Source organism: Stegodyphus dumicola, chromosome 2, assembly GCF_044657685.1.
Source record: "Stegodyphus dumicola isolate Sdum_Otavi_A_Nest chromosome 2, ASM4465768v1".
NCBI lineage: Eukaryota > Metazoa > Arthropoda > Arachnida > Araneae > Eresidae > Stegodyphus > Stegodyphus dumicola.
In genome coordinates this window covers 254,835,931-254,853,070 of record NC_140769.1, presented here as the reverse complement: position 1 = coordinate 254,853,070, position 17,140 = coordinate 254,835,931, and the positions used below count along the sequence as shown (strand labels likewise).

Below are 17,140 nucleotides of genomic sequence, written 5' to 3'. Positions count from 1 at the left end.
AACTTTTATAAGGTGTAAATCTTCGCTTAGCTACAGATATATTTAAAGACTCTGCAAATGATTTCTGCAAGGGTAGATTTTTCTCTTGTTGGCTAGATTTAAATTTCGAAACAATAGAAACAGCACGTACCATTTTCGGGTGTTCGTTTGGAGTCTTCTCTCCACGCAGAAGCAATAATTGACGAATAAACTTCCTATAAGAAGAAACGGCACAGCTGAATTTCTAAACTAGACCGCTCAATCATAATGATATTTTATTATGAACTCATATTACGCCAAATTCAATACTTTATTTTGCAGAAATGCTAGATAATGCTATGGTCGCTGTTCTTAGAACTATAGGTGTACTTTCTAACTATGGGATTAATATACCTTGGATGAAATTCTCAGTATAATAATACTAAAAGTAGTACTTTTTTATATGTTATACTCGATACATATACAGTAGAATTTTTCAGTATTAAATCATTTCCTCTGCAGTTAGGAACACAAGTAAAAACCATTCTTCAACAGATTATTACCAAATAAAATATTATAAATTCTTTTATAAACGTTTATATAATTTACAAATCTTCTGCTGAAAATACTACGAGGTGAGTTAGTTTGTTATCACCAACACAACCTTGACGGTTTGTTATGCCTATTAGTTTCCTCTCCAAATCCGTTACTCGAGGCAAAAGAAAGACCTTGTTTCGGTGGGTAAAGGTTTGACGTAGTCGAACTATATGGCATTGACCCAGGCATACGACAGACGACGAAGAAGAAACTTCGATAATGCTGTAATAATGAAAAAAAGAATTTATGCTCGTTTGTCATCTGCACAGAATAGTTGCAGCCGTATGATTTACATCAATACCGGCATACAATTCACAATGAAATGGCGCAGATAACGCTTATAATCAGTAACAGTGCATAATCAAGATGGTTAGAAATTTGATTATTTGTTATTTTAAAGGTAGCTGCATAGCCCCGAAACCGGCAGGGCAAGATACTTTTCCAAGCACTCTTAGACACCCTAAGTAATTAAATAAAAAATCTTTAAAGGTAATCTCGCCACATATATCTACGCCAGTTTTACCCTATTCCTTCTCTCCCTGTGTTTTCCTTTAGCTGAACCACGATTAAATTTTCTAGTGCTTCTTTTCCTGAGTACCTAAATAAGATCGATACCGGTATTCAATCGAAATCGGCATATTATTCAATCGAAATCGGCATACATTATTGACACCGGCATAGGATCGATACCGCCAAAGGGTCGATACTGGCATAGGATTGAAATCGGTTTTTAAGTTGTACTGGTTAAGTTGTACTTTCGACACTATGTTCCCAGCATCAATCCTGGTCAGCATTCTCGAAATGTATCCGATGGCACGTTATAAGACAACTGAACATCAAATAAAATAAGAATAAGAATGAGAAAATTGGCATCAGTATATCTATGAACTCAAGAATTCCTCGCTATCCACTATCCAGAAACGCTCCCATATCGAAATGCGAGGAAGCAGAGGACATTTATGGAAATATGGCAAGTGCCTATCTTCCTTAAGATTGCATAATGGGCAGGGAGCGTCTGCAGCAACATTAATGCATTGGTTTGCTTCCGAGTTCCGAAGGCAGCCATGGCCAGATATAAGACGAAATAATGCGACAGATTTCTTTCCAGGCCATTCGGGTACTCCAAGAATCTGTCTAAACCATAATTTATATCTATTTCTATTCACTAGTTCTTGGAAAAAGTAGGTTTTGAAGGCTTTCCTAACAAGTGGCTTAAAGGAGCTGTAGAGAAGAAATCCGCGGCCTTAGTACACTGAACTTCACAATAGGCAGGAATCCATTGAAGTGGAACATCTTTGTCATTACTTTTAGGGCCAATTCAGAAGATCAAAACAGCAATCGACAATTGCAGAATGGAAAATCACTCTAAGTCAAACTCTTGAAGGGCGGATCTCGAATCTGATAACAAGACCACCTATGAAAAATGCCCGAAACAGTCTATAGTTTTTGCAGAGCTGGGGTGGATGTCCGCAATTTCGCCGTCAAGAGCAGTTTCATAGGGGTAAATGGGTGCGTATAAAGAAAATAACTCACAATGAACACCTGCACCGGCGTTAGTGAAATCTCCCATTCTGGAACCATCAACATTCACTCGCAAACAACATTCTTCCGGATAAGAAGAATTAACAGTTTCGTAAGCCAAAGCTTTGAGCAAATTTCCATTAGTCTCAGTTTTCAACACTTCTTGTTCAAGTTCAACTCGTACGGAGAAACCCTTGTTTTCAATTGGGGTAAGAGTGAGTAAGAAATGTTAAGTCTCCAAATTCAGGCTCAAACTTGAAATCGCTTCATAAACGCTCTGGATAAAACCACTTTGTGTCTTCAGATTCCGCTCAGGCTTAAAGGAAATAATTTTCTCCCAAAGAAGTGCAGCGCTTTCCCGGGTAATCACAGTTATAGGGCTGTTATTAGTATATAATTGAATACAATCAATATTGGTTGCTTTCACTGCACTAGTAACTAGTCGCAGTTCCTGATTTTGGAAAGTTTCCTGATTATTGAGGATTTTCTTATAGGAAGTGATTAATGGTTCACAGCAGTATGTCAATACGGGTAAAATGTAATTATTATAAGTCGTGTTTAGAGTAGTTCTTGAACAACCCCACTTGGAACCTGCTAAAATTTTCAAGTGATACTGTCTTCTCGAAGCGTTCTCGAAATATTGTTATCATTAGCTTACTTGGATTTTGCATAATGCTTTTTTTAACAGTAACGTTCTAGAGAGCTGTCTGCCAATATGCAAAAAATGTGTTAGAAGTTATGAATTAATATAGTTTTTGTATTTTTATTCATTTTGTTACGAAATGTCCAGGCGCGGTAAGATAGCTTCCCCACAAAGCAGGTTTAGGGTTTCCATAAAATGGCAAAGAAAGACACGGTTGCCACATTTGGCAAGAAATCGCCATTTGGTGACAAAATAGACGATATGCCATAGACGGATGGAGAACCTTCTGGAACGAATTCTTACTGGTTTAGCCCAGAATGTTCTCGAACACAAGCCTAAAGGTATATAAACCCTGCTGGTACGCGAAAAGTCAGTTAATGACGAGTTAGTCAGTTAGTCCATGCTGAGTTAGTGATAGTCCATCGAGTTGATAGTAAGTTGTGAGTGCCGAGTTGGTCGTCAAGTGCACCGAAAGAGTCTCTTAGTGTGCCGTGGTTAGCGCATTGTCGAGAGAATGTGTTGAGTTCCGGGACTGAACCGAGGAGTAGGGAGCTGTACTCTAGTGTATCGTCGAGTGCATCGTGAGTTGTAGCCTGGAGAGTCTCGAGAGTACGTGGAGTTCCAAGAATGACCGTGCAGAGACGGGAGCTGTACTCTGGTGCTTTGCCGGGAAGCTGTCTTCATCGTTATAGCCTAACTGCCTGAAGACTGTGTCGCTGATTGTTACAGCGCGTCTATAGTAGCTCTTCGACGACTGTAAAACCTGCTTTTGGAGCTGTCCTGAGAATACTGGCCAATAAAGTGTATTTCGATACTTCATCAAGCGTTGTTCACTCCAAATCGCACGAACCACTTAAACGTAACAACTGATGTCAAAAAATAAAGTAACAATTTCTTATTTTTAAAAGCAAATAAAATGTAAGTAACGTTTTTCTAAGCATTTCTTTTGCAGTCAAGTAAAATTTTACATTTTCAGATGCCTAATGTAATGTAAATTTTTTTCTTCTATTAGCACAACTGTACTTTTGAAAGACTGTGGACTCGCGAGTAAGTAATTGATATTTAAGTAAATAATTCGACAAATTAATTTAGTTAAATTTAATTTCAAAAGAAATTTAATTTTTAGAGATTATTAAAATACCAGAAAATGTCTTAAATAACAGGCATTAGTGTACAATTGTTTGGAAATTTTGATACCGAGAAATGACCTGTAAAATGCTAAGAAAATGCAATATAAAATTTTTAAAAAAATTGCTTACATTGAACTGATCGATCTTAACATTTTTTAATTATGAGAGATCTTTCTCTTTTTTTGTATTTGAAAAACAATGTGAGGGGTCTATCAATTTTTATTACGAACAACAATCACTTTGAAACAATGTTGATATGAACGATGTGGACGTTAATGAAATGTAATAATAATAAGTAAAGATGCAAAGAATAATGCAAAGAGGTTTGCATAGCTTTGCATTATTCTGTAGGTAAAAAGTCATTCGTATCGGATCCTGCAAATGATGAGGACACATTTCAGCTTAACCAAATATTTTCGTAAGCTGTTCGCGTACGACCACTTATACACTCTATAAAGTAGTAGCGCATTTATAAAGCGTTACTACTGAACCCTGGAAATGATGATGACACATTTCAAGCTTAACCAAGTATTTTCGTAAACTCTTCATGTACGACCACTTAACATGCCCTAATAATAAGTAGTAGCGCATTTTAGTTACATACTGTAAAGAAAGCAGATTTTATCTATTATTTCGTGTCCATTACTTATGTTTGTCCTCCTGATCTCAGAAATCATGGTCAGGTCCACATATTTATTCATCATGGCCAACAGGAAGCGAGGTCAGTTGGTAGCTAAGGATTACAAACGAAAACATCGCCGAGAAAACAACACAAAGTGAAAACATCGCAGAAGAAAAAGTCGAGGAACTTGTAAAATTGTAAAATTATTTTCTTTCATTTTGTTTATCTGATATTTTTTTGTAAAAAATTAAATCTAGTTCGTTTTTTTTAATTAGTTAAATAATTTTAATATGGTTAACTTCATGTGGTTACTCATTTTCCTTTTTATAAATTATTTAGACTATATTTTTCATGAAAAATTGTCATTGCAACTTCAGAAAAGAGTTTAATTAAGTAATGACTTTTAATAGTTAAGGACATAAATTTAAAATTCTATTAACTGCTATATATAACATCAATTTTCTACTCATTTTCAATTTTTGAATGCCTAATTTTCCTTCTTGCACTTTTAGCAGAAAGTTATTAAACCAAAAATATGAAATATAGAGGTACAAATGTTCCTTATAACTTCGTGCGCTCCTAAATCATTATGCGAATATACAGTGGATGGACAAAAATATGGAAACACCTTGTGAAATGCATGTTTGAAAAGAAAGATTGATTTTAATGAAATATGTAGGTGGCGCTGGCGTTTTTGACTACTGACGCCACCTATACAACTTCGTAAATGTGCTAAACAGTTCAGTTGTTGTCGGAGTACTGTTATGTGAGGTTGTCATTGCATTATGTCAGTGTTAACAGACTTCGAACATGGGCAAATTGTTGGAGCACGTATGGTAGGTGCTTCCGTAAGCAAGGTAGCCGAGGTGTTTAGTGTTTCAAGAGGTACTGTATCGAAGATTTATTCCGCATATTTGCAAAGCGGAAATACATCATCTGCTAAATCACAGCGCGGACGAAAGTGTGTCCTGAGTGATCGGGACTGACGATCATTAAGGGCAATTGTGACGAAAAATAAGAAGACCACAGCTGCAAAAGTTACTGCTGAAATGAATGTTGTGTTACCGAACCCTGTGAGTACCAAAACAATTCGAAGGGAGCTTCATAAACAGGGAATTGCTGGCCGTGCTGCAATTGAGAAGCCACTCATCAGTGATGCTAATGCCCGTAACAAGAAAAGGTGGTGTTTAAGTCATAAAGCCTGGACTATAGAGCAGTGGAAGCGAGTAATATGGTCTGACGAGTCTTCTTTCACATTGTTTCCCACTTCTGGCCGAGTTTACGTCTGGAGAACGCCTTCTCAAGCCTATAATACAGACTGCTTGTTGCCAAGAGTGAAACATGGCGGGGGTTCTGTTATGGTTTGGGCAGCCATATCGTGGGTCTCTGCTAGCCCCATGATAACTGTGTCAAGGCACATGACTGCCAAGACTTATGTGAACATTTTGGCCGATCAAGTTCATCCCATGGTACAAACTTTGTTCCCCGGTGGTGATGGTGTCTTCCAAGACGACAAAGCCCCTGTTCACACAGCTCACATTATCCAGGACTGGTTTTCTGAGCACGAGGATGAGTTGTCCCATCTCCCCTGGCCACCACAGTCACCAGACCTGAATATTATCGAACCTTTGTGGTCTACATTGGAACGGAAAGTGCGTTCTCGTTATCCACCGCCAACATCGTTATCTGAACTTGCCACCGTTTTGCAGGAAGAATGGTATAATATTCCCTTGGCAAACATACAGGAACTGTATTTATCCATTCCGAGAAGACGGCAAGCTGTTTTGGATGCCAACGGGTTTCTTACACCATATTAAGCAAAGAAACGTGTTTTTTTAAAGGTGTTTCCATATTTTTGTCCAACCCCTGTACATTTACAACTTTTAAACGTTAAAAATACATATCTACGATGTTATCTTCATGCGACGATTATTTTATAGGTGCTTTATTTTTACCACGGTATTTTATACTGCCCATGTTGTAGAATTGTATTGTTTTCTCCTCACTTTCTTTTCTCCGACTGTATTTTATACGCCAACGTTTCGCCTTCTGTTGTTTTCTTCGTGACGTTTTCATGGATACGTAGCCGAGGCCTTGGACACTTCATAGGGACACAGCAATCTTGCTCCGATTTACTGAGTTTTAATGGTGAACAATCCGGGAACAGAATCCAAGCCACAACTACCCCGTCTTCCTCTACCATCAACTTTTCGAAAGGACTTACGCCTTGATGGTATTTTAAGTGCCACCATGCCGCGTAGATATTTACAAACATACTCCGGGATCCGAATACAGAACCGATGATATGGTAGTCGGTACTGCTAATCGCCGTACAAATTAGAATTACCATACCAATTAGATACATAAAATGTTAAATGCAATGTAATAGTAAATGCAATGTAACACAGTCAAAAGTAAGTAACACCCCATGTCTACATTAAACGTCATCATTTTATGTCAACAAATAAAAATTGTATGACTGAGCACACATTCGAATTTCTTTCAATATACAAATCTACAGTTTATTCCGATCTTTATGAAACTTTGCCACACTCGAACTTCAAAATAACAGGAAAGTCACTCTCTTTGTAAGATTTCTCAAAAACTAACCCATGCTATGGGGGCCGCACTCTTTATATACATAATTTTTACTTTAATTTAAGGAACTTTTGATTAAAAACTCAGCGATTTAAAAGCGCTGCGTTTCCATTCTGCAAAGCGTAAGATGTACATGTTCCAAATTGAATCAGAAAACTAGCGGATATAAAAAAAAAGTGTTGCCACTCGAAAAAAGGCAGTTATACTAATTTGTCTCAAATTTAGTAAACAAACCAAAGAGGTTATGGAGTAAGCATGACATCACAAAAATGAAGTCAAGGAAATGTCAGCAACATGACGTCAAGACTTATCATGGCCAACCATACAGCGTACGCATAAGACTAAGAAACATATTATTAAATAAAATTACGCTGAATTTGAAATCAAATATTAACATTCGCAGGCTCAAAATGTACATTTGTGTTATAGTTACCATTTATAGTACATTTCAATATACCTAAATTTTTATTAAATTTGGAAGAGGGATTTGCAATCCGTAAGATTTTATTACATACTAAACAGAAAATCTTTTATATTAAGTATTAAAATTAGAACGGGAGACTTATAAACATTCAACGATTAATAGCTAACATGTAGACGAAGCCGATTAAAATGTAAACGAAACCAACCAGACGTCCGTTTATGGCAGCAGCGATGATGAGTCGTGACGTCATACCGTGACGTTCGAGGCCTACGTGATAGACGTATATCACGTAGGCCTCCGTGACGTTCTAGTTCTTCATTTTCATTGCATGGGACATACAGAGAAGGCTTACCCCATCTAGTCTAACATTCATGAAACAAACTTGGTTATTTAAGAGAAATGTGTTGCCACTGCCCAAATTAAAATATTTTAAAATGTGTTATCGTTCAGCAAAGCGTGAAATAGTTAACTTTTCAAGCATTAACATGCGTGTTATTGCATCACACGCATTTTTGAAAATGAATTTGTAATAGTCGTCACAAAGTTTTGCTTTCGCTGTGAAATCAATTATGCTACGAAAACGAAAATCGATTGCTCGATCTACACCTCAGGCACAAAAGGAAAAGGCATCACGAGCTTCAGAAAGAAACGAGCAACAGAAAGCAAGACTGGAAAACGTTCCAGTATGCACTGTTCGATTCAAACCATCGCTGCAGGCTGATTTAAATTTTGATGCATTCCATTACAATGCTAATTATGATTACAGTCTTCATCTAAGTGCTGTTGTTGAGAAGATGGATAAATTATGCATGTATTGGAGACTCCTCAAATTTAAGACTAAAATACCAAGAATGTGCTGCGCGGGTGGAAAAAAGAAACTGCCAGAATTAAATTTACCATTCGAACTATTATCAACCTTGGTATCAGGTGATAAAAGCCGTATAAGCCCATCGTACTATAATGAATCAAGAATTTGTCAATTACCTAAGTGAATTCTTAAATTCACTTAAATTGCCAGGCATGCGCCTCACGTTTTAAACTGGAAACTGGTGTGCCTGTCATTCTTCTCCAAAACATATATCTCCACGACTTTGCAATGTTACCAGACCTTTCGGTTAAAACAAGGGTGAAGAATATCATCGAAGGTACTATTTTTAAATGGAAAATTTAAAGGAGAATATGTACTGTTGCCACGTATCATAATGATTCCGACAGATACGCCATTCGAATTTAAACGTTTGCAGCTAGCGGTGTGACTCGCATTTGCAATACCACCAACAAAGCGCGGGGACAATCGTTATAAGTTTGTGGAATAAATTTGGAAAATTCATGCTTTGTACGATCAGCTGTATGTGGGCTCCTCACGTGTCGGAAAATCTTCCGGTTTATTCGTGCACCCACAAAATAGAAAACCAAAAGATATTGTATATCCAAAAGCATTTCAATAAACAGAATTAAAACACAAACACTTCTTCCTATCCTTTAAGTAGCATGGCAACGCATGTAACGCTAGTATATTTATAAAACATTATTTGAGGATTTAATATTATTTGAGAATAAACGTTATTTGGGAATAAACATTATTTGAGTGCACGTAGCGCATCAGTTTGGGTGTAGAATTACTGAAATTTGAATTACTTTTGATGTGCCAATTCCTATTCTACGTTTTTCAAAGATACTTATTGGGAAAGCTACCTGGTACCAATTTAGATGCACAATTAGTTTTATTATGCTACTATAATTAATTACTATGATTATTCAGTTAATTACCCTCTTTCTTGAAAAGCTCCTTAAAATAATTATTATAAAAAAAAAGTATAAAGATTTTAAGGAGTTCAGAAAGTGTAATTACACGGGTCCAGGTAGTTATTAATAATAATAGAGGTGAAGTACTACGTTTATTGCTTTTAAATCGTTTAGTTTGTTACCCGTTTAATCAATTACAGACACATTAATTTAAGAGAAAAATTAAATATCTTACATTTTGCCGAATGGAAACACACTGGCACGGGGAAGATAAAAATATTTTATTTCCAGCAGTGGGAGCACATTTCTGTTAAATCAGAGTTTTCTGATTAAATGCGAAACAATTATCTTATACTTTGCCGAGTGGCAGCACAGTGCTTTTAAATCGTCGAGTTTGTTAACTAAAATGTTATTAAATACGCCTAAAATATGAAATAAATAAATAGAAAGAATTGGAATTTAGAGTTGCGTATGTTCGGATGTAGGACTAAGTGTGTTTAAAATATTTTGTGTCTCTAAGTGCTGCCGTTTTTTACAATACGAAAAACATACGTACAAACAGGTGCTTTTTTATTTAACAATATAGGTAGTTGTTTTAATTGTTTTCCTCATTCTTCAGATGCCAGACAGCGGAAATTGAAATTGTATTTGATGACTTCGAAATAACAAACGTGACCTACAATCCAAAATTCGAAGTAAGTGTTGAGTTTGAATGGATTTCACACTTTCATATTCGTTTATGATTGGTTAACAAATATAAATACAAGGAATATATTCGCATCAATAGAAACTATCTCCCTAAATTGTTAATTTAGAGAGACTTTGTTAATTTGCACTTCTTACCTCCTGCATTACTCCTGCTTAAGAAGCAAAGTCAAATATAAATCTGTTGCAGTCTTTCAGGAATTCGAAGATTATAGCAAAAGCGTACCCTTCCTGCATGAGACTTGAATATTTTTAGCATCAATAGCAAGAGAGCATTATATAAAGTATTGTCAAACATTATATAAAATTTCTACAATAAATGTAAAATTACTACAGTCAAAAGTCGTTAATCCGGACTCATCTGGACTTCGGCAACTCCGGATTATCGATTTTTCCGGATTATAGATCATCAGTTTAAATCTGGTAAAATGGCATGCAGAAATTATAAAATTAAAAATATGAAACCGTAATTTATGAAATAAAGAACAATTATGATCTAAAGGTTATCAAAATTTACAAAAAAAAAAGCTTAATATTTATTTGTTTACTTTATTAAACATTTCTTTCAATGTAAGTTGTTTAAGTTGCTTCGTTTTTTATGTGATAATACGTTCTCTTTAATTCTATAAACAGACATAATTTCTTGTTCAGTTACAAAGTTCCGCTGTTCAAGTCCTATAATTGCTGTGTCGAGAATACCGACTAATTTGTCAATCGAAATTTTTTCGTTTTCAATAACCTCTATCACTTTCTTCGCTATCGGAAGCGAATTATAATGACGAGGAATTTGATTTAAATCATATCAAGGACGGCGTACATCGAAATGAAATACTACATTTAGTAAGGAATTATAAGCCAAATAAAATAAAAACATCTGCCCTGATGATAAGGATAGTGCTGACAGATCAACTTCCAATTCATTGCGCGCCGCGGCGTTAAAGATAAACAAAGTTTAGATAAACAAACGTTAAAGTTTAGATAAACAAAGGATATACCTTTATCCATTTTTGCAGCAATTCCACTTTTTGTTTAATGGACTTCGAAACATACTTTCGCTTTGTAGATCCTTTACATATTAGTAAATATATATCAGAAATTCTCTTTGACATAATCGAAAGTTCATGCTTACTTTTATAAAATTGCTGTAACAGTCTACAAAAAATAATAAGCCGAATCCAATTCGAAGATTAAGGAACAACGCAGTCTGCAACATTAACTGAATTAGATAATTTTAGCTTAGCTTATACCGTCCGTTATACATTAAACGCGCATTCGTAAACGTATTTTGCGCACGCCCACACGCATATTCGCAGCCGTAAAGGTCTTATGCGCATGCGTCAAAGCGACGCATGCGCAGAAAGTTTGTAGCTTTGAGGTCCGGATTATGGGTGTCCGAATTAACGACTTTTGACAGTAGTAGATAACATCTACTGATTATGTAAACCTCTAAATTACCGTTAAAAATTTGCTTCACTTTGTTTATTGTTGATTGTTTTATCTGCAAATTGTGCTATTGGATAAACGTTGAGGAATGAACTCTATGAAATAAAATTTTAGGTATTTAAAATCAACTGTATTGATTCTTAACAAGAAAAAATTATTTCGGTTTCCGTGGCAAACAGAAAACAGGCTGAATGTAATAATGAACGTGAAGAGCTTTACATCTTTACCGCAATATGTATTCATACAGTGGCGTTTTATGACTTTTTAATCGAAAAGTAATACGCAAACAAACATATTACTGAACTAAATCGAAGTTATGTTGTTACGCTGTTTATTTCATTTAATTGATAGTTTGGATTAAGGAATGATACTCATATAAATTTTAGTAAATGAAAAGATATTATTTTCGTAACGTTAAACAATTTGTTAAAAGTATATATTAACAGAGGGCATCATTCTGCTAGGAAATTGTAATAATACATTTCTTTTGAAATATCCTTATTAACCAGCAGAAAAGATAAATTGAAACTGATCCACTTTCGACGAAGCTACGTATTTTTTTATCTGACAGTGTTATCATAGACTGCACCAATGATCGGGTGCTTAAGGCCATTGAATGAAGCGTTCTGCCTGGAATCGGTCCCAGGCGAATAGGCTGGTTCCATGTTTGCTTTTCTCCTTATGTAAATGTGAATATCAGCCGCCTGTTTCCCTTAGAAAATCTTTCACGAATGCATCACTTCCTTCAGGCAGATGAACTTTCGAGTGGTTTTTCAAATAACCCAATAAAGCTGTAGGGATTTATATTTATTTTAAATAACCAGTTTTATTAGTCCAAAGGGATTTGAGTCCCGAAGGACTATTACTTTCGTTTTGGCATTTTGCGTCGAGCTTCTATAAAAGTCGGTTCACTTTTTAAACTGTTGCCACAAAATGTTAGAGTCCTGTATTATATTTAAAGAAATTAAATAATGGAAAATCTGCACAAATGTATGTTTATTTCTCGCATTGTGACAAAACAACGGTATCTAGAGCCATCCAATTTTGAATGACGTAATCCTACTGCGAATATGGGCATCTGAAATCCCAAATTTGAAATTTGGAATTTGTTTTATTATCGATTTCATATTTTGTAAAACTTTAACAAATAGCAAGTAAGGAACAAACTTGTGTAACAAACTCAACGATTTACAAGAGATCAATGGCAACACTCTACGGCGGGGAAAAAAACCTTTTTATCTCCAGCGCGTCGAATTGTGTATCGGAAATTCTAAAGATAGGCTCATTTTAAAATTATTTTGCGACATTGCTATTGAACTAAATTTTATGGTTTAAGTGCAAAGAACATGATATTTAATAAATAAAGGTAACACACAAAATGATAAAAAAAAACCGCCCCTTTGGACGTAATTTAAAATCTGAAACCTTTCAAATTTATTTTATTTATTTTATTTTATTTTATTCAATTAACAACTTTAAAGTAATCACGTATGAGAAATTGTACAGTTTTATATCAAGGTTATTTAATTTACGTTTTTTTTTTTATAATTTATTTATTTTTTAATTTTAAGTTCTTTCCTATAAGGCTTCATTCCCCTAATTATCAATGCCAGAATATTTTACATTTGGTAGCGCGCGTGAAGAAATGCTAATTTTACCTTGAGGAGAAAAGGTTTAAATACCGAGTTTTTAGAAGGAAAGTGAGAGAATGTTAAAGCTATTGCCGTTACCTTTGTAGCGTAAGCTTCTACTTTCGCAGTTATTGCTGGTTTACGTGGCATTTTTTACTTTACTGTCACTAGTTTCGACGCGGTTTTAAGTAACAGGAGTTATCTGAGCCCTGTAACGTGATTCCTACTACTGCTTGTAAATATCTTCGACTTTTTATTTTAGTTCTTGTGATTTGAGATACCGCCCAAGTAAGGCATAGTGTGTTAGCGTCAAGTCGACGCAACGGGAATTTTAAAGAGTTTAATAAAGGGTACTTTTAACCTTTCTCTTGTGCGGTTCCTCCAACTTACTACACGTACAGTTGTCACTTAAAAGATAAGCAAGTGGTTCTCACAAAGCTATTGTGATAAAATGTTACACAAGAAAATGGAAAATCTAAAGGGAGTTTTATTTTATTCCGAACCTCTGCTATGTTTTTTAACTTAATAATCTGTTGTTAAACATATTTTTAACTGTTGTGCCCTAAAACAGTGCATTAACGTATTTTTAAGTACAAATATTATTTCTTTTTTACTATTCTAACCCAAGTCATAGTTCAGCCATTCAGAAAAATGCATTTTAGTACAACATAATTATTTGCAATTAATTCGATGGCAACTCCTTAATTATTAGAAGTTCATCCTGTAAGATTACGTAATTAAGAATACGTTAATACACTACTTTGGGCAGAACAACGGTTTAAAATATGTTTAGCGACAGATTATTAAGTTAAAAAACATGGCCGAAGTTCGGAGTAACGTTATGGTGTTAACGTAACTTGGGTAGATTTTCAATGACAAAATTCTAAACATTACCCTAAATCACTAGAAAATTTAGTTAAGAAGAGAATTATCTTCTACAGGAAAATAAGTCTCAGAAGGACAACTAGGCAAAGCTTAGATCTAATAGAAGTGAATTAATCCATCTTCATTGCACTTAGTCAGGATTCATCCTGCACCAAATGGAAAGAATGGAGTACTCACGCGTGACCCGACTGCTTAGTTGAGTCTTTAACTTTATATATCTTGTCATTAAATCGAATCGTTCGAATCCCGTTCTTAAGTTCAATTGCCTGAAGAGGGCTGTCTCAGTAGTAGCGATTCTATCCACTCTGAAAAAAGACTTTAGCCAGGAGGTCTTTAGATGTTACTTGTATTAAAATCAAATGTTTGAATGAAAAGTAATAAAAATTATAACAGTCATTTTAATTTGTTGGGATTTGATATGTTTCTGTTATTGTTTTAGAGTCTAGAATTGTTCAGCGTGATTGGTGGCTACATGGGAATGTATCTTGGTGTGTCAATAGTGGCAGTATACGACTTCGCCGAAATCCTAATGACTGCCATCTATAAGTTTTTTAAGAAGCGAGAAGCCGCAAAGAAGAAGACGAAAATTCAGCGGAAAAAAGACGTGAAACGGCATATGGATGACTTTCGGTACTCAGCTGCATTCCGACGGAGATCTGTAGTACCATACGCGTCAAGAGATGTTTATTAAAAAGACTGCACATGTTGTTTAATTATTTTTTAAATTCACTTACTGGTTTTATGAATGTAATAGCACGTTCAGTTAAAATTGTTTTCGCATGAAAGTTAATAATTTTTTGCCTGGAAATGATTAGTTTCAATGTTTACTTAAAGATATAATTTTTGAAATTACGTGAATGATTACTTTGGAATCTGACTGACATTCTGTTATCTTATAAATAATTTTCATTTCATTAATACCTGTATTAATATTTTCCTTGCAAAATCCACTTATGAAATGAAATTACTTTCCATTGAGACTCTGAATTAAAATCATTCAATGAATATACTGCTACCTACACATAAACTGTGCTTACTTACTTTCGTTATCAGATAAGAAAAGGCAGCATTTTATTTGAATATTACCTTTGTTAAAGTTTTACAAAATAGAAAAATATTAAAAGATACTCTTTTTAAAAAATGTTTGTCATATACTATTTGAAACAACTCAGAAACTAAAAAAATAATTTGTTTTTAAACTATTATAAAATGATTTATCGTTGAACTATTAAAAAGATCTTCTAAACAAGAATTTATAATTTATTTTCCTTTCTCTCAGTTACGAGATTACAAAAATTTAGCCATTTCTGCTCTCAATACCGAAACATAAATAAAACATTTAGTGTAAGAATAGCCAAAATTATTTCCTAAATTAATAAACATAATGTTTACAAGATTATTTAGAAAAATTAGTATTAATCTATAAACTATTTTGTAAGTTGAAAGATTTATTTAATTTTACTTATCGTTTTGTTAACTCTATGCTGTGTACAAATTGCCGTTTTATAACTTTCACCTCTTTTCCTTCTTCGTTACAGTAACCGATAACAATCATTTGCAGAACTAGTATTCTTAGTTTACCTTACAAATACGTAACTTTCTATACACTTTATGAATATGGTGCAAAAGTCACTGAAGTTCTTAACTCTAGAACTAGTGTCTGCTACAGGGAAAACTTTCTGTATACTTATGTGCATAAGTCACAGAAATTTTTACTTCTACAACTTGTATCCGCCATAGGGAAAACTTTTTATATCAATATAATTTTATTGGAAATTATAATTTTTTTTAATTTGGTTTCTTAGCTTTCTCTCATCAGTACTTTCACGTTCTATTAAAGTTTTGAATTCAGTATAATTTGTGGTCTTTATTTTATTGTATTTGTTATAATAGGCAGCCATTAATTAGTAAACATAAGGCAATGTTAATTTACTTTTCAATCTAATTTTCATGAGTTATACCTTAAAAAAGTGTTCGCTGAGTTTAATCTCTATAGTTCAGTAGGTATAAAAAAAATAATATAAAAGAACTTATATATTTATTCATTGAAATCACGTTTCTATCTTACCATTTACAACATAGAGAAACTCTTTCAATAATTAGTTATTCTTTAAACCAAGATGACTTTCGGACTATAGTTTCATTGAATGGTACTTTTCCGTTTCTCCGTCGCAAATCTCGCAAAGCAGACTTTATTGGCGGCAACATACAGTATGTACATAAAAAATGTTAACAAATGTTAGTTCTAAGAATTTTTAATTTTGAAGGCATAAACATTTTAATATCGTTTAAAATTTTGTAAAAAGTCAATAAATAAAGGCAATAAATTTGTAAAATAACATTAGTTTAAGAATTTACTATGCTTTCATAGTTCAACATCCTAATTCGCCGGTTCGTATCGCGTGACCCCAAGTGATTTCATCTCACGTAAATTACGCTAGTAAAATCTAATTCTCTCAGTAATTATCTACATTAATTTCAAGTTAAATCTTAATTTGGAATGCGTTTGAATGCAAGAATTACTTCAATTCGTAGGAATAGCTTATGTAAAACCGCAGTGCTTTATTTCGCTAGTGCATTCTCATTAGAATTTATGAATTTAACCCTTGACTTTGCCTTTTCTATATTTTCGCCTTCGGGTGAGCGGTTTGATAACATCTTAATTAACTTAATTACCGCGAGTGGCCTTAGGGCATAAAAATTGAACTATCTGGTAAAATTTCTATGTGATTGTATGCCAGGATTGAAAGAAACAGTTAATCTGATAAGAAATGGTTGCGGTTTGTTTTGAAAATGAGGTGTAAAAGGTTACCAGCGAGGATATTTCGTTTGGCATCAGTTGTACCATTATTGGCGACTTTATCGCCTGCGCCGGCAAAACGGAAAAGTACCCATCGAACAAACTACTGAGTAAATAAAACCTCTTATTCAGCTAATTAAGCCCATTTAACTTGACGGAGGTAATTGTTTTGGCTAAAATTCCATAAGGGGGTAAGTTGGCGCCAAACTATTTTGGCCTTCAAAATTTGGCGAATTTTTTAGGCGGCAATGAAAGCACTAAAATATGATTTTTAAATGTCAACAGAATAGTAACTTTTAAGTTTTGCAGTAGTGAAACGCCGTTATTTTATGTAAACAGAATAGTAAAATGAGATGATAAAATACTAGATGAGTAAAACAAAGTTCAACAGCTTTGCAAGCAAACGCATAGTCCTATATATATGTAATTCATCATAA

At 34.3% G+C, this 17,140-nt stretch overlaps 1 protein-coding gene across 1 annotated transcript in view; it reads left to right on the top strand.

Moving 5' to 3' along the window:
* Positions 1–15,760, top strand: part of LOC118197589 (uncharacterized) — a 73,095-nt gene extending 57,335 nt beyond the window's left edge. Inside the window, exons 12-14 of the mRNA XM_085812064.1 lie at positions 3,732–3,766; positions 9,859–9,934; positions 14,343–15,760. Coding sequence (XP_085668190.1) covers positions 3,732–3,766; positions 9,859–9,934; positions 14,343–14,594 — 363 coding nt within the window. The 3' untranslated portion in view covers positions 14,595–15,760. The remainder of the gene's footprint in view (positions 1–3,731; positions 3,767–9,858; positions 9,935–14,342) is intronic.
* The last annotated feature ends 1,380 nt before the right edge of the window (positions 15,761–17,140 follow it).